Source organism: Taudactylus pleione, unplaced genomic scaffold (genome assembly GCF_031769625.1).
Source record: "Taudactylus pleione unplaced genomic scaffold, aTauple2 ptg000433l, whole genome shotgun sequence".
Lineage (NCBI taxonomy): Eukaryota > Metazoa > Chordata > Amphibia > Anura > Myobatrachidae > Taudactylus > Taudactylus pleione.
Window position 1 is genome coordinate 2543119 of NW_028284835.1, and position 24515 is coordinate 2567633.

A 24515-nucleotide genomic window follows, 5' to 3' on the forward strand; every position below is an offset into this window, starting at 1 on the left:
GGCACAGTCATTTGTCTGAGCGATGCTAGGGTGATAACACGGCTATAGCCCAACGTTCGCGCGCAGTGTAAACCGACAGGACACGTACATACGGCTGGGGAGGGAATTACTTGTTATAGGAGTATTCTTATACCATACCATGTGGTATAATGAGAGCATCCACTCCAGGAGGACCTTTCCAGTCACAGGGGCTATTTTCAGCCTTGATATTCCGTGAGAGAAATGAGCGCAGCCGCTAAATGGTGATTATTATGGGGAATAGAAGTAAACGCGCCCTTTTAAAAGATGGCCGCTCGGAGTCCGTCTGTCACGAAAGACTTGACTCCGCCCGCGGCTTCCAGCTCTGCCATGTGATTGGCCGTTTCCGACCTCACGTGACGCGTATTGCCATACCGGGTGGCTGTGGAGAAGTCAGAGACACAGGCGACACCCGAGGATTCTGTCGCTGCGGATTGGACATGGTGAGGAGGCTGCAGGACTGAACCCCGGGGAAATGGTGGTGACTCCCGGGAGGAGGAGGGGGCTGCAGGGACCGACCAGGGGAGTGGCTGGTGCTGCTGCTGCCGCCTGTACCCCTCCCCTCCATTCCCGAGAGACTCCCAGGCAGCACATACAGCCCGAGAGCTGGAAACTTGTATGACTCCAGCTGCTGCTCCTATCTCTCCCCCCCCCCCCCCCCCCCCCGACTATATACATCACCAACTGCACCCTATCCACCCCCACCCATCGCCAACTGCACCCTATCCACCCCCACCCATCACCAACTGCACCCTATCCACCCATCACCAACTGCACCCTATCCACCCATCACCAACTGCACCCTATCCACCCCCACCCATCACCAACTGCACCCTATCCACCCATCACCAACTGCACCCTATCCACCCATCACCAACTGCACCCTATCCACCCATCACCAACTGCACCCTATCCACCCCCACCCATCACCAACTGCACCCTATCCACCCCCACCCATCACCAACTGCACCCTATTCACCCCCACCCATCACCAACTGCACCCTATCCACCCATCACCAACTGCACCCTATCCACCCATCACCAACTGCACCCTATCCACCCATCACCAACTGCACCCTATCCACCCATCACCAACTGCACTCTATCCACCCATCACCAACTGCACCCTATCCACCCATCACCAACTGCACCGTATCCACCCTAGCCACCCATCACCAACTGCACTCTATCCACCCATCACCAACTGCACTCTATCCACCCATCACCAACTGCACTCTATCCACCCATCACCAACTGCACTCTATCCACCCATCACCAACTGCACTCTATCCACCCATCACCAACTGCCCCTATCCACCCATCAGCAACTGCACCCTATCCACCCCCACCCATCACCAACTGCACCCTATCCACCCCCACCCATCACCAAGTGCACTTTATCCACCCATCACCAACTGCACCCTATCCACCCATCACCAACTGCACCCTATCCACCCATCACCAATTGCACTCTATCCACCCATCATCAACTGCACCATATCCACCCCCACCCATCATCAACTGCACCATATCCACCCCCACCCATCACCAACTGCACCCTATCCATCACCAACTGCACCCTATCCATCACCAACTGCACCCTATCCACCCATCACCAACTGCACCCTATCCACCCATCACCAACTGCACCCTATCCACCCATCACCAACTGCACCCTATCCACCCATCACCAACTGCACCCTATCCACCCATCACCAACTGCACCCTATCCACCCTAGCCACCCATCACCAACTGCACTCTATCCACCCATCACCAACTGCACCGTATCCACCCTAGCCACCCATCACCAACTGCACTCTATCCACCCATCACCAACTGCACTCTATCCACCCATCACCAACTGCACCCTATCCACCCATCAGCAACTGCACCCTATCCACCCCCACCCATCACCAACTGCACCCTATCCACCCCCACCCATCACCAAGTGCACTTTATCCACCCATCACCAACTGCACCCTATCCACCCATCACCAACTGCACCCTATCCACCCATCACCAATTGCACTCTATCCACCCATCATCAACTGCACCATATCCACCCCCACCCATCATCAACTGCACCATATCCACCCCCACCCATCACCAACTGCACCCTATCCATCAGCAACTGCACCCTATCCACCCATCACCAACTGCACCCTATCCACCCATCACCAACTGCACCCTATCCACCCATCACCAACTGCACCCTATCCACCCATCACCAACTGCACCCTATCCACCCATCACCAACTGCACCCTATCCACCCATCACCAACTGCACTCTATCCACCCATCATCAACTGCACCATATCCACCCCCACCCATCATCAACTGCACCATATCCACCCCCACCCATCAGCAACTGCACCCTATCCATCAGCAACTGCACCCTATCCACCCATCAGCAACTGCTCCCTATCCACCCATCAGCAACTGCTCCCTATCCACCCATCAGCAACTGCTCCCTATCCACCCATCAGCAACTGCTCCCTATCCACCCATCAGCAACTGCTCCCTATCCACCCATCAGCAACTGCTCCCTATCCACCCATCAGCAACTGCACCCTATCCACCCATCAGCAACTGCACCCTATCCACCCCCACCCATCACCAACTGCACCCTATCCACCCCCACCCATCACCAACTGCACCCTATCCACCCCCACCCATCACCAACTGCACCATATCCATCAGCAACTGCACTCTATCCACCCATCACCAACTGCATTCTATCCACCCATCACCAACTGCATTCTATCCACCCATCACCAACTGCATTCTATCCACCCATCACCAACTGCATTCTATCCACCCATCACCAACTGCATTCTATCCACCCATCACCAACTGCATTCTATCCACCCATCACAAACTGCATTCTATCCACCCATCACCAACTGCACCCTATCCACCCATCACCAACTGCACCCTATCCACTCCCACCCATCACCAACTGCACCCTATCCACCCCCACCCATCACCACCGGCACCCTATCCACCCATCACCAACTGCACCCTATCCACCCCCACCCATCACCAACTGCACCCTATCCACCCCCACCCATCACCAACTGCACCCTATCCACCCCCACCCATCACCAACTGCACCCTATCCACCCCCACCCATCACCACCTGCACCCTATCCACCCATCACCACCTGCACCCTATCCACCCATCACCAACTGCACCCTATCCACCCATCACCAACTGCACTCTATCCACCCATCACCAACTGCACCGTATCCACCCCCACCCATCACCAACTGCACCGTATCCACCCCCACCCATCATCAACTGCACCCTTTCCACCCCCACCCATCATCAACTGCACCCTTTCCACCCCCACCCATCATCAACTGCACCCTTTCCACCCCCACCCATCATCAACTGCACCCTTTCCACCCCCACCCATCACCAACTGCACCCTATCCATCACCAACTGCACCATATCCATCAGCAACTGCTCCCTATCCACCCATCAGCAACTGCTCCCTATCCACCCATCACCAACTGCACCCTATCCACCCATCACCAACTGCACCCTATCCACCCATCACCAACTGCACCCTATCCACCCATCACCAACTGCACCCTATCCACCCATCACCAACTGCACCCTATCCACCCATCACCAACTGCACTCTATCCACCCCCACCCATCACCAACTGCACCCTATCCACCCCCACCTATCACCAACTGCACCCTATCCACCCCCACCCATCACCAACTGCACCCTATCCACCCCCACGCATCACCAACTGCACTCTATCCACCCATCAGCAACTGCACTCTATCCACCCGTCAGCAACTGCACTCTATCCACCCATCAGCAACTGCACTCTATCCACCCATCAGCAACTGCACTCTATCCACCCATCAGCAACTGCACTCTATCCACCCATCATCAACTGCACTCTATCCACCCATCATCAACTGCACTCTATCCACCCATCATCAACTGCACCATATCCACCCCCACCCATCATCAACTGCACCATATCCACCCCCACCCATCACCAACTGCACCCTATCCATCACCAACTGCACCCTATCCATCACCAACTGCACTCTATCCACCCATCACCAACTGCACCCTATTCACCCCCACCCATCACCAACTGCACCCTATTCACCCCCACCCATCATCAACTGCACCCTATTCACCCCCACCCATCATCAACTGCACCCTATCCACCCCACCCATCACCAACTGCACCCTATCCACCCATCACCAACTGCACTCTATCCACCCATCACCAACTGCACTCTATCCACCCATCACCAACTGCACCCTATCCACCCCCACCCATCACCAACTGCACCCTATCCACCCCCACCCATCACCAACTGCACCCTATCCACCCCCACCCATCACCAACTGCACCCTATCCACCCCCACCCATCACCAACTGCACCCTATCCACCCATCACCAACTGCACCCTATCCACCCCCACCCATCACCAACTGCACCCTATCCACCCATCACCAACTGCACCCTATCCACCCATCACCAACTGCACTGTCTATCCCCCCAACTATATCCATCACCAACTACACTCTGTCCACCCTCCCCCCATCACCAACTGCACTCTATCCCCCCCGACTATATACACCCATCACCAACTGCACTCTATCCCCCCTGACTATATCCACTCCCCTATTACCAACTGCACTCTATCCCTCTAACTCCCCGACTATATCCACCACCTCCACTCAGTCCCCACAACCAACACCAACTGCCCTCCTCCCCAACATCATCTGTCCTCCCCAATACCACATGTTCCCCTCCCCAATACCAACTGCCCCCTCCCTAATCCTCCCCAACACCAGCTGCCTCCTATCTCTCTGACTATAGCCACCACCTCCACTCCCTCCCCACAACCAACACCAACTGCCCTCCTCCCTAATCCACCCTAACACCAACTGTCCCATCCCAATACCTACTGCCTCCTCATCCTCACCAATTGCCTTCTATTGCTCCCACTGACTATAGCCACCCATCACCAACTACCCCCTTTCCCTTCCCCCCTGTTATAGCCACCTCTGCCAACTGCCCCCTAATCCTTCCCCCGTCTATTGCCACTCCTCCCCATCATCAACTGCCCTCGACCCCAGTACCAATTATCCCATCACCAGGTGCCCCACCCCTTCCCTTCACCAACTGTTCCCCTCCCCAGTTCTCACTGACACAAATTGCCCCCTCCCTAGTACCAATTTCCCCATCAGCTGGTGCCCCTTCCCCTCACCAAAACTTGCTGCCCACCCATCACCAGCCGCCCCTCCCTATTACCAACTGTCCCCCTCCCCAATCCTCTCTAACACAAACTGCCCCATCACCAGCTGCAGTTCCCCTACAACAGCAGCTCTTCCTCACCCCTCCCCAACACCAGCGGTCCCGCATCTATTCGTTTCCGACACCAGCTACCTCCTATTCTTCCTCCTCCTGAGTATACCCATCCCCAATCCTCCCCAACACCAACTGCCCCATTACCAAGTGCCCTGCCCCTCTCCAAAACCTGCTGCCCACCCAATGCCAGCCGCCCCTACCCATCACCAGCCAAAGCTTCCCAACACCAGACCTTTCCCTGGCTCCAGATGCTTTCTCGTTTCCTGACACCTCTGCTGATGGGTGTTATAGTTGCAGGTTACAGAGTGATCTTCTCTCCTGTTATTTGCAGAGTGAGTCCCTGGTTGTATGTGAAGTGGAGGAGCAACTTGTTGAGAAGCTGAAGAAGTTTCGCTTTCGCAAAGAGACCAACAATGCTGCAATTATTAGTGAGTCAATGCTCCAATTACAGCCTGTACATGTGTCACTGAGGGGCCCATTTATCAGTAATCACATACTCCCTATTAGTGCCCATGATTGCAGTAATAGCGCCCCCCCCCCCCACACCCCCCCAACATTCTTGAACATTTTGAAGCCATGAAAGTGAAACTTTTTTACAAAGGTAAAAAACTGGAATCAAGTTATTAACATTGTAAAATAGCCTTATTAAATAATGAGTGGCTAAATTGTGAAGTACAATTAAGACTATAAGCAAAAACGTGTTTATGACTATTCAGTAACAATATTGGTCAGTTAAAAAAAAAAAAAAAGGACTAATTTAATATAAAGAAAAACAAAACTTACAAATCTGCAGGAGACAATCTATAATAACAATGACCTCATAAATTATGAAATGGTCAGGTAGGTCCCCAATTTTTTTAAAAAAAAGGTGAATATGTCAGGCTGCGCTCAACCTAGTATAAATAGTAGCAGCTAGGGAAACACCTACCCTGTATATGCGATCGACTAAACAAATAAAATCAAATAAAAAAATCTTTTTATTTTGTTTACCCCAATTTTTTAAAGTGAGGGGGTCTCGCATATTTTGTTGATCTGTTCAGTCATCGTGCCGAGCAACAAAATATGTGAGACCACCTCACTTTAAAAAATTGGGGACCTACCTGACCATTTCATAATTTATGATTTAGAGCTCCCCATAAGTCCACATGCCCCTCAGATGCCGATATAATACCCCCACATAGCATCAGACCTCCCCCCATGCCTCTTAGCTACCCAAACCCTACATATATGACTTGTCTGTATCCGAAACTCATAGTGAGCAAGGCATTGGGTACTAAGTGGTATATTTATCAAATAATACTTGCTGTTTAAAGGGAGGGGGGGGTACGCAAATATTAGAAACCTATGGGAGCTGCTTTTGGTTCTTATGGGCCTGTTAAAAGGCTGAATTTAATTCCGGAGCCTGGCCCGGGTAGCTAACGTCATCTGTTCAAGCTGAATAGTATTAATTTTAAATATATTTTTAGATTATTATTAGTAGTTTTTGGTTCCTGCAGATTCGTAGGCTTTATTTTTCTTTTATATTCATCTATTAAATAGTTTTTTTGCTAACAGCTATTGTTACTGGCTGGTCGTGTACGCTGTATGCTTATGGTTACTCATGATTAACAACAGCGCCGCTAGTTTTATATAATTGTTCATTTCTTGCGTTATTGTAACTCACCCAGTATTTACCGCTAGTGGCAATGCCATAAGTAGCATTTTGCATTGAGGCTAGATGTATGAGGGCACGTCTGTATTTTCCGACACATCATGAAGCTGTTCTCGCATTGCATACTGCTGACATCGTAAGTTGTACTTCACACCCCATAGAGGTACAAGGGAAAACTTGCGATGTCAGCGCTACCGTAAATGGCCGACATGTGCCGCTGCTTCTTATTGAACTCTCCCATTAGGGGCAGATTCATTTAAGTATCCGAACCTTGTGCAACTGTGCCATGACATGTCAGGTAATACCAGGAGGAAAGCCTTGCACGTTTTCCCCTGGCACTCCTATGGGCTGTGAGTGAAGTCCAGCACCTTTTTTTTTTTTTCTGTCCCGATAACCCATGTAGAATTAGTACGCTTTGTAGGGAAAACAAAAGGAGAGGAGGGCCCTGGTCACAAGAGCTTGCATTCCAAGTTGCTGAAATGAAGGTCTGGAGAAGTATGGGAAGAGTGGTAAGCTTATATGAGAAGATGAGCTTTGAGGGTATTCTTAAAGAGTGGGATGCTGGGTGCAAGTCTAATTGGGTGTGGGAGGGAATTCCATGGTTTGGGAGTAGCAAAGGGGGATGTGGCAGCAGTCACTGCCAAAACAAAGCAGGAGGGAGTCTGATAGGAAATGAGGTTAGAGATGTAGGGAGCGGTTCAGTGTTATCATTTTTATTGTTTCTCCCCTTTTTAACATGGTGTTGTTTTATTTTGGGTTTGTGGGTTAAAGCAGCTTTTCGTGATTTCACGGTTTAAAAGTGTCATGTGACTGCCATATACATCTTCTCCATATGTCACATTACATGTGTATATATATATATATATATATATATATCTATCTATCTCTATATCTATCTATATCTAATATAAAGCACTAATCAACGGCACTCACCATTCCTAGATTTGGGGTGCAACATGGTATGTGACCACACTGTTTAAATAGAAATCACAGGGGCTCTGCACTCACCATAATATACTAACACTAATAATAATAATACACATAATAACAGTGGGGTTTTGGTTCATGAATTGATCAGTGCATTTAAGCTTGCAGCCGCCACTTTACTGCAAGTCTCTACTCTATTGCTCAGGGGGCTGCAAGCTTAAATGCACCTACCATGTTGCACCCCAAATATAGGAATGTTGAGTGCCGTGGATTAGTGCTTTTTGTTTATTATGATTAATTTTTATAATTAATAATTTTTGTGATCACATTTTCTCATGCACCCCTTTTAACTAGTTTAATGTAACTTGTGTCAGCTGTTTTCCTAGGTGCTTTGCAACAGGTGTGCTTGGTAACGGTCTCACGTTTAAAAGCAAAGTTGCTGTGAGCTTTAAACCTTGATAGCATACCCTGAGTATAACACTAATATGATGGCTATGTCCATGTTATAATTCTGAGCAATAGAGTAGGGACTTGCAGTAAAGTGGGGTCCCGTGACGGGGGCTGCAAGCTTAAATGCACTGATCAATTCATGAACCAAAACCCCACTGTTTATTGTGTGTGTGTGTGTGTGTGTATATATATATATATTATGTGTGTGTATGTACACACATATATTTAAAAACCGAATCTTATTGGGTATCAGCTGTCACGAGTTTTGGATAGCCAATAAGATTCGGTTTTTAAAACCGAACGGAACCGAGCCTGGGAGATGAATGAGATGCTGACTATATGTTAGCAGCCATATACATCTTCCCCAGCAGAACCTGGAAAGTGACATTAATCTCGCTTTAACATATATAAAAAAAAATGTGGGTTTGCAGTTTTACCATAGAAAAAAGGGGTGTTCTCTCCAGCACACTGCAAAAATACTTGACCCCTACATGATAATAGAAATTCAGAGGTATTCGTTACATACATTTGCAAATATATGATGAAGCGCCGGGCCAGCGTCAAGGCTCCTCCATACCGGCATCCCTAACATTCAGGGGTTCACGTCTGAGGCGCAGGGCACCCCAAAAGAATCCAGCCAAGGACCATCCCCAGGGCATCACATGAAAAAAGGTGATAGTGAAGTGTAAAGTATAGATGCGCTTAGTCATATATATATATATGTTTTTATGGCAGCTTTACCATAGTGCAGGATATTCTAGTTGAACATTTAGATTATAGCCCTGATTTGTCTAATTTGGATTAGTTACATCATAGACCTGTTTCTTTTTTGTGCTGAGGAGAGATTAATGTGAATGGGAAGGCACCATGCCCTGGCGTTGCCACCCTGCCAGAGGTATGCCTGGTGGAGTCCCAGACTTCAGTCCTGGGCTAAACCCCTGAAGATGTCCTGTATTCTGCAATTTTGAAAGCACCTTTCACACATCAAGTTTTTCTACAGACACCTGATCACAGTCTCCTGGGACAGGATGGGGAGCGGTGTGCGTGTGCGGATGGGAGGTGTGTGGTTGCATTGGCTCAGGCTCCCGACCAGTATCCTGTAAGTAATAATTATACACCCCTAGCCCGTACGGATTTAACTGAGCCGCCTAGTCTCTCATAGGATGAGACTCCTTTTCATTAATGTGCCTCAGTGAAACGTTCACATGAATACATTTTTGTGCTGGTCCTCACGTCTGACCACTACAAGCTTCATTGTATGTTTCTAAATGTGGTTTGTTCTCTTTTCTTTTTGAATCTAGACTTCTAATCCTTATACCAGTGATTTTCATTCTTTTTCAAGTCGAGGCACACTACGCAAAATTTTAAGATTGCCAAGGCACACCATCCGGCAATACGGCGTGCGCTACCTATGAAAGAACAAACACCCGCAGGAACAAAACACACTACATTGGCCCCTGCAGGAACAAACCACACAACATTGGCCCCAGAGGTATAAAACAAATCGCATTTACTGGCCCCATAGTAAAAAAATAAAAAATCACATTGGCACCCACATAAAAAACCCACACTGCTCTCCACAAAGAAAAAACACAGTGGCCTCCACAGAGAAAAAAAAAAACTTTACTCTCCACAAAAAAACAAAAACAAACAAACATTGGCTTACCTCACAGGGCTGGCTGGCTGCGAGCAGGACGGGCTGTCTGGGTCACTGGCACGGGGCGGGTGGGAAGAGCTGGCTGCGTCACTGGCCCTCGGGAAGAGCTGGCTGGGTAACTGCTGAGCCACTGGCGGGGCGGACAGAGCTGGCTGGGTCACTGGCGGAGCGGGCATAGCAGGCTGGGCGGGCAGAGCTGGGCTGGCTGGGTCACTGGCGGAGCGGGCGGGCAACGCGGCGTGCGTGACCTGTGATGTCACGCCGCCGCGTCCAGGCAGTTCACGGCCCGGGCACGCCTGAGGCTCCCAGAGGAGCTCAGCGTCAGCCCGGGCCACGCTATTGTAAAATGTGCCCGGCGGTCAGGCGGCTCACTTCACAACCGCTCGCAGCACACCAGTGTATGAAAACCGCTGCCTTATACACTCTGCGAATTCCTATTTAAATAAAGCTTTAATTTTACCAGTGTTAAATGGACATGACGTAGTCCGGACTCCACACTGCCTGTTCCAACTTACGTTACTGACCCTATAATCGTATTGCTCACATAGTACTTCTGATACTTCTATGCTCTGTATAGAACAGGCAGCACACGGAAATGTTGGCAGCTCTGCGATAAGACTAGAAATCCTGTTCTGTGCCTGATGTAGAAATGCCTCATTAATCTTCCCACGTGTCATGTACAGACACAGCTCTGCACTTAGCGTGTGCTGAGGACTGGATGAACCTGACTTAGAGCAAATTTGCACGTCTGTACGGAATGAAGGAACTCCGGCACTGGAGCCAAGTGCTGAGAGCAAGGTTTTGTTAATGCACTATAGATCAGTGTGGTTATGCATGTACAGAAAATCCGGGAGCACCCAATGTCAGAGGCGTTTATATATACATGTGGCAGTTATAGAAAAGGGGTTCTTATATCTGTTCTGTAGCTTTTGCTGCCATGACGACGGTGCTCATGGTGTGAGGCAAATTATACAACATAATTTGTGTGTTTTTTTTTTAATGATGTGTAAGCAGGTGCGAGGGAGTGATAACCGGCTGTACACATATAGCGCCGCTGACATGACTGTTATGATTACTCCGTGAGGGTAATTAATAAATTATAATGAAGCAGATGTTTGGTATGTAATCTTTGTGCGTAGCGTTGGCTTACATAGGTCCGTGCCTGGTCTCCTTTTGCATCACTACTTTGTTCGAGCGATCGGAGTCCGAGAGGGGAATGTGCTTAGCGGTCAAAGCAAGACATCACTTCAAATTGTGCTTAGTGTCTTGTTAGGCCCCGTTCTTAAGGTGCCTACACACTTGGCGATTTTTATTTTTTTACACGATTTGCTCCATTGCGACGCATCGTGACGACAAATCGTGTAAAATATGCCCAAATCGTGAGTTTCCACCCACGATGCCGATGCGCGTACCCGCAGGTCGCACATCGCATCTTCAGATCTGCCGTGCTGTAGGGCAGATCTGACAATCTCCGTCACGATGCACTGGAAGAGTTGGGAGGCACGATGCACTGGAAGAGTTGGGAGGCACGATGCACTGGAAGAGTTGGGAGGCACGATGCACTGGAAGAGTTGGGAGGCACGATGCACTGGAAGAGTTGGGAGGCACGATGCACTGGAAGAGTTGGGAGGCACGATGCACTGGAAGAGTTGGGAGGCACGATGCACTGGAAGAGTTGGGAGGCACGATGCACTGGAAGAGTTGGGAGGCACGATAGATCGTGTGTCACATTGGACAGGTTTTTAACACCAAATCGTGCCCACGACTGCCGGGGAGCTGCTGGGGAGAGTTCAAGGGGAAATCGGACACAATGTCGAATTGTGAGCACATCGCCAAGTGTGTAGGCCCCTTTAGTGACTTCGCCATAGTGCATCTGTGCCTTTACCACGCTTGCAGAGCCACCAGTGTTGATTATACGCGGGCCGCACCTTAGCTTTTATTTATTTTTTATTTTTTTCTTGTTCAACACTTTCCTAGTAATTAGTTCTATAATTATCTCATAACGGAGATATTATTATTATTATTAGCCCAGTAAACAGCAAATTATTTCCGCATTAATGCCTAGATATGATTCTGTTACATGGGCTCATTGGGATGATATATTATCTCTTTATCCCCCTGATGAGGCTGGTAACCGATGACACATTTTATGTTGCTGGTTACAAATTTGTACAGAGGTTTCCCAGAATATGGACTATGAAGAGTATTATTTTGATGTATTTATCCCTCTAGTAAGATGTAGGAACTACAGTTATTGTATTCCATACCCACAGCGCACATGGAGGGGAAGTCAGTTAGACGCGGTAATTTAATGCAGGCTTATTGAAGCAGTGAGGGCTATTCAATTAGAGCCGAAGGCAGCCCACAGTAACGAGGATTGTTTCCCGAGCCTCAGCAGGCTCAAAAAGAGACCCGCGTTAAATAGCCTGTTTGTAGTTGCTGCAGCCATGTGAACACATAGGTACGGGAATTTATCCCAAATTATGTGGGATAAAAGTAAATAAAATATTATGCTCCTGACGAAAGTGCTACAAGGAGCACAGAAACGCGTTGAGCTTTTTACGGAATATATCCTACATCACCTTTTGCACAGAACTCTGGCCCTGATTCAGAGCCGGACACTCTGACAGAGCGCTCACTCTGAATCAGGGCCGGCCTTCTTGTTTTTTAGAGCGGCCTCCTGGCCGCTCGCATAGCTGTGGGTGACCACCCACAGCTATAGCGAGCGGCCATGATGATGGTCGCGATGGTCAAGACCATCGGGCTTGCGACGAGACCCTTGTGGTAGGGTCTCGTTGCCGCATGCCCAAGAGTGCTTTCGAAAGCTCTCCCACTGACATCACTCATGATGTCAGTGGAGCTGCCCCCAGACAGTAGGCGTTCTCATGAGAACGCCTCCGTCTGGGCTACCACGCCCCCGACCCACCCACCAAAGGGGGCATGCTTTCGCTCAACATCGACAGCATGCCCCCTTTGGTACGAGACCCGGAGCGACTGTTTGCCCTTCGCTATCCGGGTCTCGCGCATGCGCACGATGGAGCCGGCTCCGTCGTGCGCATGCGCTCTGGGCCACCATCGACCCGCTTGCGAGCGCATAGCGCTCGCGAGCGCGTCTGAATCAGGCCCTCTGTGCTCATAGCCATCAGTGGACGCAATTTGTCCTATGGAGAGTGAGTATACAATTGTACTTCACCGATCTACTCGCTGCATGCAGACTGTGGCCAGTCGCTGGCTAGCAGCTGAGAACTGAGGGAAGCCGCAGTACTGCGTTCATCCAGACGGCTTTATACAAACGGCGGTCACACCTGGTAATGACGAGCAGTCTCAGCACACGGAGATCGGGAGCATTCGCTCTGCACCTGCATAGATCGTGTCACACACACTGTGATTTTTTGATTATAGACCTGCAGGCACAATACAAATATATTCAGAATGGAGCCTCGGAGGAGCGGTAAATATTTACCAGCAGCGGCAGCTTTATTAGCAGGGCTGCTTATTTACACCGACCCATGAATCGGCAAACTAACCAGCAGCATAGGATTTGGTCAATTATCCAGCTCGACCTTCCTGGCTAACAAGAACATCCACCAACGCTCTATACAGCTTCTTTATATTATTGAAATCCTCTGATGACGGTAATAATATCTATGCACACCTAAAGGTGCGTACACACGGTACGATATCTACTAACGATATCGTTCAATGATATATTGTTCATTTTTATGCAGTGAACGACCAACGATGCGCGTTCCCGCATGAACGATAACAATATCCATGACCGTCCGTACACGCAGGTCAAATTGCACGACATTGCCAGCTTTGCCTGCTCATAGATGTGGCAGGATGACGTCACAGAGAGATCTGTCCTGTCGTCGGTGGTACAGATCGTACCGTGTGTATTATGCAGCTTTAGCTTAGGCTCTGATCATTGGAACTTTGGGCCCGATTCAGAGCCGGACGCTCTGACCAGAGCGCTCGCTCTGAATCAGGGCCCTCCTCCATGATAATGGAGCGTCCTCCTGGACGCTTGTATAGCTGTGGGTGGCCACCCACAGCTATAGCGAGCATCCATGATGATGGTCGCGATGGTCAAGACTATCAGAGCCAAAAATCTTTCAGAGCCAAAATCACTCCCACTGACATCACTACTGATGTCAGTGGGGCCGGCTTCAGACGGTAGGCGTTCCCATGGGAACGCCTCCGTCTGGCAGCCACGCCCCGGCACGCCCACCAAAGGGGGTGTGCTGTCAATCAACATCGACAGCACGCCCCCTTTGGTGCGAGACCCGGAGCGACAGCTTGGCTGTCGCAGTCCGGGTCTCGCACATGCGCACGACGGAGCTCCCTTCGTCGTGCGCATGCGCAGTGGGGCAACATTGACCCGTTTGCGAGTGTCCTTTGCTCCCGAACGGGTCTGAATGACCCCCTTTGTTTACATCTGATTTTTAACGTTATTGTAGAGCATTTTTTTTATTTCTCTGTTGCAAGATACAACAAATATATATAGTAATATAATGACTCTTACTGTAGGTGTGTTAGATAATTTCAATGTTCTACATTGCATTTATGGGTGAATATTATGAATGAAATGTTTTATAGCATTGCTAATCATACCTTTTTATTCAACATGTGATAAGTGTTGTAATAAACTTTGAACTGATTATACAGTAACGAATTGTTGGGTAATAATTCAAGGTTTGCTCAGCCCTTTTTATTCTATACATATATCCTTGAAGAATAATACCAAATTTTTCTTTGCGGGAAGCTACAACCAACTCCTGACCTGCACACAGATCACATGGTGAGCGCCAGGGTCAGCCGAGTGTCTATCTTTGTGACATTCTAATCATGTCGTCATTTCATTAGTGTCGACATGAGCAATCTCCACAAGGTTGATGTTGATGTCGACGTGCCACATGTCGATGCAACAACCATGTTGACATGAATGTCGAAAAAAGATATATCCTACCCTTCTTTAACCACCATCTTTATCTGGAGTGAGCTAGTTACTAATTTAGATGAGGCATTACACTTGTTTTCAGTTGAGGGCACCTTTTAACCCTTAATGCTGAGTTACACAGCTCAGAAACAGTGATCTGCTAGTTATCCGTGTGTGGTTATGGATTAAAGTGTGGTTGGTCTTTAAATGGAAACCAGTCCTAATGTTGTCATCTGTTGGGTGGGTCTGCACAGCTGACTCTTCTCCCTGGAATTGTTGATATATTGCTATTTTATTAACTGTAACTGGGCTGAGGATTATTGTACAACTGCTGATTTGTGTCCTCTCCCCTTTTATTCTGCTGCAGTGAAAATAGACAAGGACAGACGTCTGGTGGTCCTAGAAGAGGAACACGAGGTCAGTAAGATGTTCTCTGTTTGGTCTGTTTCGTTAAACTTTTGTTAATCAGTGTAGTGATTATGGGGGTCTATTTATTTTACGAAGATAAAGGACCTCATTCAGACCCGGTCGCAAGCGCTGAGTGCTTGCAACCGGGTCGATGTTTAGACCCTGCGCACGCACAGTGGCAAATTCTCTCGCTCCGGAGCTCACTAGAAAAGGGGCGGCTGTCGATGTTGATCGGCAGCTCGACCCTGTTTTGTGGGCGGGGGGGTGGCTACACAAACGGAGGCGTTCCTTAAGGAACACCTGCCGTTTTGTGGGCGGCCGCACTGACATCAGCAGTGTTGTCAGTGGGGAGCTTCCTGCTCCATCAGAGCAGGAAGTTCCCTGGGGCTTGCGGCTGCCGAGACCCAACCTTAGGGTCTCGTCGCAAACCCCGATCAACCTGGTCGGTCACTAAAGCTGTAGGTGGTAACCCACAGCTTAGCTAGCGACCAGCAGGCCACACTTGAAAAGTCAAGCGCCCGCCCTCATTCAGAGTGAGCGCTCGCTTCTTGCGACCGCCTCTGAATGAGGGCCAAAGTCCCAACCAACCAGCTCCTAACTGTCATTTTTTTTCAAACACAGCCTGTGACATGACAGGTAGGCGCTGATTAGTTGGGACTTTATCTCCATCCAAGGCTTAGTAAATAGACCCCTATATCTCTAATGTTGTACTATAGCACAGTACCACTGATTTGTAATCAGTTTTAATGAAACAAAACTTTATTTAAACTCTCTTTTTAAATGCGTTTCTTGCTCATTGAAATAAAGTTACATTCTTGGTTTAGAATTCTTTCTGAATTAGCATATTCATATTCACACTGTGTATACTAAAGTGTCCACTGGGGGCACTGTTATATTGGAGCATGTGACGTCCCAATATCAGAGACTGGCATTGTCCGTCCCGATTTATTGTTACCGATACAAATCAAGATTGTGACACAGTTGGGCTGTTTTAGATCTAATTTGCCCTAAATAGCATCTGATTGGGTACGGATGGTAAATGTGGTTGGGCATCGATCACGTGTGTGTGTGTGTGATCATGATGCATATATACTGAACACACGGCCATATCAAATCCTGTAGGTATATTTCTTTTATTTCACCTATGACCTGTGTGTTCTAGTCACTAGCATCCTGTGGGACAGTCATTTTCTGGGTTGATGTATCAATTGACTAAAGCTGGCCACACACTAGACCAACTTTCATCCAACCATCCAACTAGTTGATTGGTTGGAATGAAAATCTGGTAAGGTATGAAAGCAAATGACAATCAGCAATTTGCTCCCAAACGCTGGAAAATGGACAAAAACTGTTGTTTGAACAAATTGTTTAGATCAATCATTTAACAAACTTGTCTGACCGACCATTTTCATCTGTTTTCTGGCATTTGGGAGCAAATTGCTGATCATCAGTTACTCCCATACGTTACCAGATTTTCATTCCAACCAATCAACTAGTTGGATGGTTGGATGCAAGTTGGTCTAGTGTGTGGCCAGCTTTAGAATGTAGTTCCCAAATAGCCGCTCCAAAATCCATTCTCCCTTGAGCACCAGTTAGCTGTGGGCGGCTTCCAGTTTAATCTATAATGCACGGGTTGTTTATACTGTCCCAGAGGCTCCAGAAGTTGGCAGTACACCTGTGTGTGAGATGACCAATGTATTAGTCTATCCTACAGCCTCCTCTTTCATCAGTAACCGAGGGAGATCATGCTACAGGCTGGGAGAGAACCGATGCAGGTGTTACAGCCATACAGTCCTCCTGATCTGTGCAGCTGGTGCTGTTACTGCTGCCTGTATACACCTACGACTAAAACACTGTAACCTGCCAGGAACGTCCCCAAGGCTGATCCAGCTCTGCAATTACTGCGCACCTGCCCCTGATAATTACTGCTTGTTCTCTCTCTCTCCTCCTGTTCATAGGATATCTCTCCAGATGAGCTCAAAGACGAACTTCCAGAGAGACAACCCAGATATCCTTTCACTTGTGACCATCTGCATGCATACAGCTACTAAGTCAGAACATGCGTCCCCTGCAAATGGCTCGGGTGTACTTCTAGTTTACACTTGCCATACATTTGGGGGAGCTGCGGCAGCAGGTCACGTGTGTCTGATTTTGATTTGAATATGTCAATCATTTCTATGACTCCAAAGCAGCAATCCCCTGTCTGTCTATGTAGTCCTTCCCCACCGCCCCTACACATATCACTGTGTAAGAAGCAGCTTGGTAATTACATCTGTATTGGTTTTTCTTCAGACTGCTATTAATGATTGGTAAATCTGCAGGTTTTCCACTGTGCCAAGCAATTACCACGGCAACCACAGTCACACAGCACATGTTGTAGTGAGCAGGGAGGCTTTGGATGAGTTCTGTGTCCTCTATCATCACATGACATTCTGAAAGCCCATCTTCCTTGTCAAAGTTACATGAGTTATAGACATTATTCACTATTGCGTGGTACATGGGGGCCCTTACAAACATTTCCTATGGGGCCTTCAAATACCTAGTTACATCCCTGCAGATATACAATATCAAATATTAAATCTCATTGGTACTTTTATAGCTGATAGTGTGAGCATAAACGTGCCGGCTGTCTGTGTTTGCCTATTTAGGGCCGTATTCAATTAGATGCGAAAAAAACAGTTTTCAGCTAAAAAGTATCGCAGATGACGTCATTTCGCCAGGCGGAAACTTATCGCCGTTTACAATTCCAAATAGTTTTCGCGTACGCGTAAACGTAATGCAATGTAATAGGTGTAAAAGATTGGGCTATGAATAGGTGGTGAAAAAAAGTGCAGAATTGCGGTTTTGGGGTGCAAACGTCGGGAAACCACTCAGCACCCTTGGGACAGCCCCCAAAGCATAACTGCGTCAAAAAAAATCCTTCAAAGAACACCACAAAAAATTACTTTGAAAAAGGGGGCGGAAAAGTACAAAGTTCGGCTATAATCTTAAAAACTAGCGAAATAAGCTTTCGGGGGGTCTGCAAGTATGGGAGAGGTGTTTTTTTGATTGCAGGTGCATTTTTTACCTTTATTAAAATGTCACTTTTGCTACTTTTCTTTTTTTAACCATACTTTCACCCATTTTCATGTACCCCAAATTTGCTGGGACTAGTTATTTTCTCAAAAAAGCTGCTAAATGCTATTCTTCACCACTTGTGCAAAGACGCTAATTAGCAGCTAATGAGAGCATTTAAGTACCCCAAATACCTTCAGCAGGGCTATTTGGGGGCATCTATAGGGATCCCCAATGTTAGTGCATCTTTTGGGGGGTGTCGGGCTGATTTCCACAAATCTGACAGCACTTTTCGTCTGTTTGCGTCTTGCTGGGTCCCGTTTTCACGTCCTTTGAAATTGAATAGGGTGAAAAGCGGGGCCGTGCACAAAAAGTTTTCGCCTCCAAAACAGGCGAAGTCGGTGAAAAGTACGGCAAGCGAAACCTTTCTGACTTTTCGCGTCTAATTGAATATGCCCCTTAGTACCCTAAGAGAGTACTTTGGTCTCTATGCATCCCACAGATATATTTTGCTCATTTAAACAGCTATTGTAATTCTATGTTTGATTAGAATTTGCACCACGGGCAATCTTTTCCCTTTTTAGTTGAATTATTGTCTGTTTACCTGTTCTATGTACATACTGTTATCTCCTTAACCTGAAATAACATTCATAGTGTATAGCTACAAGTACCAACATGATGATGGGAGAGTTTCCTACCCGTTGTGCTTTATCTTCTCCAGCCCTGTGGGTGAGTGTATTCATTCTGTGTAATGGGGCAGAAGTATGTAAAACTCAGGAAATGGCAATTGTGCCGAAATATGATATATAGTGTTTAGCCCAGTCCTGTGGAAAGTAGGGAAGCTGTTCCCGGATGTTTTTGAGTCCCAAAAACACCCTGCATTATAATCATTATTATGCAATTCAAAACGCACTGTTGATTGGGCCAGGGGCAGTGGGATAATACTTACCGATTGGGTTCTGGTCGCACTATAGGGTCCTCTCGGGCTCTCCAAGCTGCCCGTAGAATAGATGGAGTCACGTGACGCAGTTGCTCTCCGGCACTTATAGGCTGGGAGTGCACTGCGCAGTGACATAATCACTATGCTGCGTGCTCCCAGCCAATCAGTGACTGAGAGCAGCCGCATCACTGGACCGCAGCTGAGCCTGGGAGGGGCCTGGACAATGCACCAGCTGAGAAGCCCCCTCTGACCACCGCTGTGTGACTAAAGTAAGTGACAGGGGAGGAGGGAGAGGGATGCCTGCAGGGGGTGGGGGATATCTTTGTACAATTCGATCCTGGGTTTACAAAAATGGGGTGAGATTGGCTTCCCTACTGGAGAGGTTGTGTAAGATTCTCAGGGAGATGCGCCAGTTGACCAGCAGAAGGGAACGCCATGACTATCTTGGGTGCTTCCATTGATAACTGGTCACAAACTGTGTTTTCCAGTCCTGACCTGCAGGAGAAGTTCCACGTTTCAAGCTCCGTCTTATTGATACTCGGCACTTCCTGTTGTCAGACAGTGATTGCTGTCTGTCCTATCAGCTCTCATTAATAAGGTGTCTGAGATCTTCAATGTCAGACGTCTTGTGTTTGGTACAGCGTACAAATCGTCCAATAATGCCGTACTGTAGGGCGAGTGTCTGACATGGGGGGGTGTGTTGTTAAAAATATAACTTTTATCATCTTTAAAGTATGATCTTTTTTTTTTTTTTCTTGAAGATTGACACCACAAAGTCGACTGATTCTGAATGTCGACAGTAGAAAGGTCTATATGGTCATTAAGTCAACCATCATTCTGTAGACATGTATTTAGGTTGACACATATTGACAGGGGGACATTTAACATGTCAACACTAAAATGACGACACTTGGGGTTTTTTTATTTTATTTTAGCCTAACCCTAAAAATCATGAAAAAACTGTGTTCACATTCTAGTGTCGGCATGTTAATGTCGACCTTATGTATTTAGTTCGGCACATTCAAGTCTACAAAATAACAACATTGAGAATGTGAACCTTCTGAATATGGACCATTTTATTCATCTTTATGCAATTACAGGAATAACATTGTTTTTTTCTTATTTTTTCTTTCTCTCCCCCCTCCCCAAATCTAGGTTGCAAACCGGAGCAGCAGATGATGTATGCCGGAAGCAAAAACAAACTTGTCCAGCAAGCTGAGCTCACAAAGGTGACCCTTCCTCAGACCTGCCTTACCTCGACAATGATGAAATGCTTAAGCTGGGTACACGGCATGCGATGGTGCGACCCCCAGCGGCGATGCGATGTAACGACACATCAGGCGCAATGTATGCACCGCGTCACTCATTGCATTGTCCCATCTGCCGTGCAGAACAGCGGGAGGGACAATGTGACGAACATCTGATCAGCCGTACACAACATATAATGTGTGCGATATCTTTCAGATTTCTGTCGGAACGATATATCGTGCAATACATCATATAGTGCGTACCCGGCTTCAAGCTAGACACATTTTCTGATCCTTACAATTGATACGTTTTATATGGATCCAAAACTAAAAGCCTCACAGACGAACAAGAGATAACATGGTGTAGTTGTGAGACTGTTCACAGCAGCACAGAGTATGTCAGGAGAATGGTTGTACTGACCTCGCTGGGAGATGGTGAGCAGTGACTGTCAGCTTGATGCATGTTATACAGATGATTATAATACTGCCCTATGGGTAGTGCAGTGCCTGAGACCTTTATTTGGTATAGCCAGGTGAACAATTCTGCAATGTACCTTGTCCGTGTTTCCTCTCCCAGCAGACCTTGCCTGCTCCAAGCTTGCTGGGACTTGTAGTTTCACAGCTCATTATTTAACAAACCTAATTCAGATTTGCAGAATAACTTTAAGCTGGCCATACAAGTTGCAATGCGACGGGGGATCCGATGCCCGAACTATCGGGCGGTCCCCACATCCAATATGCTGGCTCCCTTCTCCCCCCACCCGCATAGCGCTGCATGGGATCGCACATCGCATCCCCTTATCGACTGAAGGTCTGGGGGTGCCATGTACGACCCCACGGGTGCGCGCATCATCCGATATATCATGCCCATAAACAGTACGATAAAGCAGCCAAATCGCACCAGTCCGTCGGATGGGCTGATTTATCACACACACAAAATAAACCAAATTAATCCTTTTTTGTTTCTTTTCTTGTTTATGTTTAAGGTATTTGAGATTAGAAACACTGAGGACCTGACGGAAGAATGGCTGATCGAGAAACTGGGATTTTTCCACTAACTTGTATCTTTCTATGCAAAAGAGCCTGAAGTACTTATTATTTCTGTGTCCCCCCCCAACTCTCCAACATGTGCAGACTTTATATAATAATACATTGGTAGAGAAATGATAGCTTGCTACAGCGAGCTGCTTAACTCTGTCACTGCCCTACGGTCGGGGGAGCCACTCGCAGTGACAGATGTTTATGGAATATTTATATATAACCCTGACCACACGGGGAGCCACTCGCAGTGACAGATGTTTATGGAATATTTATATATAACCCTGACCACACGGGGAGCCACTCGCAGTGACAGATGTTTATGGAATATTTATATATAACCCTGACCACACGGGGAGCCACTCGCAGTGACAGATGTTTATGGAATATTTATATATAACCCTGACCACACGGGGAGCCACTCGCAGTGACAGATGTTTATGGAATATTTATATATAACCCTGACCACACTGGAGCACTTTTGGGGGGAGGATTTAGGCTCCAAAAACACACAAACTACCTGTTATTAGAATTGATGGCTGCCACTTTTAAATGCGATTTGGCTATTCTAATGACATGGCGCAGATGTTATGCATATACTGTAACCCATGGCAACCGACAACTTGTTTCCATTAGAGTAACTTGCGCTACTCTCGCCGACTCCTCAGTGGCGGCTGCATTGGGTTACAGGATGTGATATTTACCGCATGTAACTTTCACATTTTTGAGGCATTTTTACAGACTGGACCAAATTATTATGACTGTAAACTTCTTATTTACTAATGTCAACGAATGCTGTTTTTGTAGTGGTTGATGGTCTATATTTTTTCTTCCATGGGTCAGTGATGCTGTAATGAGCAGTGAACTTTGCTATTATTTGTTTGGTGGTGGGGTCTCTCTGTACAGTACTGTGTATAGCCTGTCAGTAGCATTGTGACAATGGCAGCTGGCGCCCCCGCAGGGCAGGGAATTGTATTGCAAGCTTCCTCATGTGAGCTTACTCAGGAATGAGTAGTAACTCTGTATGTGACGCTAGTGGTTTGCATGTTGAGGCTAAATTTACAATTAGATGTAGGCATTTCATATTGCACCTTTCCCATTTAACTCCAAATTCCACCTATTTTTTTTTTTTCCATGTTTCCTTGGTGTTTATAACACTGGAATTTATTATGTAGGTTTACTGGAATTTTTACGGGATGGAAACGGGTCTATAATCCACCTCCGATGTAACTGGCACTGCTGTAACGTTCCTTTATGTGATTTTCAGACTGCAATGTGTTCATATTTCTCCCCGCTGGTGAATACATCGGACATACCTTATAACATTGGCGGTGATCAGCGTGGGGGAGTGGCCAAGACCTCCTGTGTGTCTGGCGCTGAAAAGTGTGTTAGCCTGGCAGGTAGCCCCCTCCTGTAACCCGTTCACTAGTGCTGTGCTAGGCTGCGGAGTAGTAGTGAATAGTTATGCTTCCCAACTGTGACAGCGGGACAGTGCCCCCAAATAGGGACCATATGGATAGTTGTAGGGTATGCACTGGTGAAATCGAGCACTTAAATTCCTGTAACAAATGCATTTGCTTGTTCTTCCTAGCATTGAAAAATGACAGTGTGGTCCTAATGACTGTCTTGTTACTGGCACTGCTCTGATTGCCCCCCACCCACTGATCTGAGTTTTATGTTTACATACATGTCCACGGATATTTCAGATACTTATTGAAAACAAGTTCCCATTTAGGTATGCGCCATTCTCAAAGATCGTTTTGATGGTGTTATAGGTTAAAACAGAATGTAGCCCACCAACACTAATGGGCTTTTATCAGCATTAATGTTTTCTTGTTTGGCCTGTAGGTGCTGGTGTAGCCCAGCAATTGTCTCTGAATGGTTATTGGCTCTGTAAGCTCCATGTCTTCTGGGTAATGGGCGCTGCCGCACCTCGGCAGGATCACTAAGCATTTTTACACTTCATTTTAAAAGTAAATACTTTTTATTGATACACTTAAAATGACTTTTTAAATGGCATAGATTGCGCTCACTGTCCACTCACAAGAACCTTTCTCAGCTTCCACCTCCCAATGTAAGTGATCAAGACCCTTTTATCTTCAGGGAAAAAGGCCAGAGCTAGTACATAATTAGCTGTGACCTATAACTAATGGAGTATTCATCCCATGAGCTTTTCTATGCCAGTCATATCCTCCATTGCCTATAGACGTTCCTCTCGCTGTGATCAGGAGAGAGTTGGCGCAGTCGCCACACTCCATAATGATATGGACCAGTATATAATCCACGCCCGAGCTGTTCAGCATTACGGATAGAGAGAGGCGTTCCTGGCCCTCCGTGATCGGAGGGGCTGATAGGTGGCATTTCTATTACAGATGCCCTATGGCACCAGTATAGGCTGAACTCCTGCACCTATTATCCATTCCAGAGTATGTTGGGTTGGCTGGCGGTGTTTTCTCTGACCTTTGTATCACGTACCCCCTTATACCTGCAAATGTATTTCCAATTACCCCTTACTGTGTATAAATGTATACAAAGCAAATACTTTATATGTCCAAATATTAAAAAAAATAAAAAATACCTTTGACATTTGTTATGTAAAGTTTGTCTACTGATACATTCAACTGAGTTTACTCTATAAAACGGAATTACGCCAAGAGTTAAATTTTACCCAGCATTTGAATGCCGGGTCGTTTTGCCGGTCCCATTCTGAACCCCCCCTTCACACAGAAAAGCAAAATACCAGGTCATATATTTCTTCCTGGTAATTTGCTGATCAACCCGGGTATTTTTTCTGTAAGAAAGGGTCAACCTGGGACGAAATTGCTGGTA

The 24515-nt window shown here is 47.2% G+C and overlaps 2 protein-coding genes across 3 annotated transcripts in view; one reads left to right on the top strand and one right to left on the bottom strand.

Annotated features, from left to right (window-relative positions):
* Positions 1-278, bottom strand: part of CGRRF1 (cell growth regulator with ring finger domain 1) — a 33420-nt gene extending 33142 nt beyond the window's left edge. The window contains exon 1 of the mRNA XM_088447519.1: positions 139-278. The gene's annotated coding sequence lies outside the window, so the exon portion shown is untranslated. The remainder of the gene's footprint in view (positions 1-138) is intronic.
* GMFB (glia maturation factor beta) lies at positions 97-24285 on the top strand. Of its 2 annotated transcripts, none has more exons than XM_088447520.1 (7): positions 97-461; positions 5707-5803; positions 15367-15416; positions 17366-17415; positions 19108-19190; positions 20557-20630; positions 21635-24285. In XM_088447520.1, exons 1-7 carry the CDS (start codon positions 240-242, stop codon positions 21704-21706), a joined length of 648 nt encoding a protein of 215 aa, XP_088303646.1. In that variant the 5' UTR covers positions 97-239; the 3' UTR covers positions 21707-24285. The 2 variants fall into 2 exon arrangements, with proteins under 2 accessions (XP_088303646.1, XP_088303648.1); XM_088447522.1 differs by lacking the exon at positions 97-461 and adding an exon at positions 485-634.
* The last annotated feature ends 230 nt before the right edge of the window (positions 24286-24515 follow it).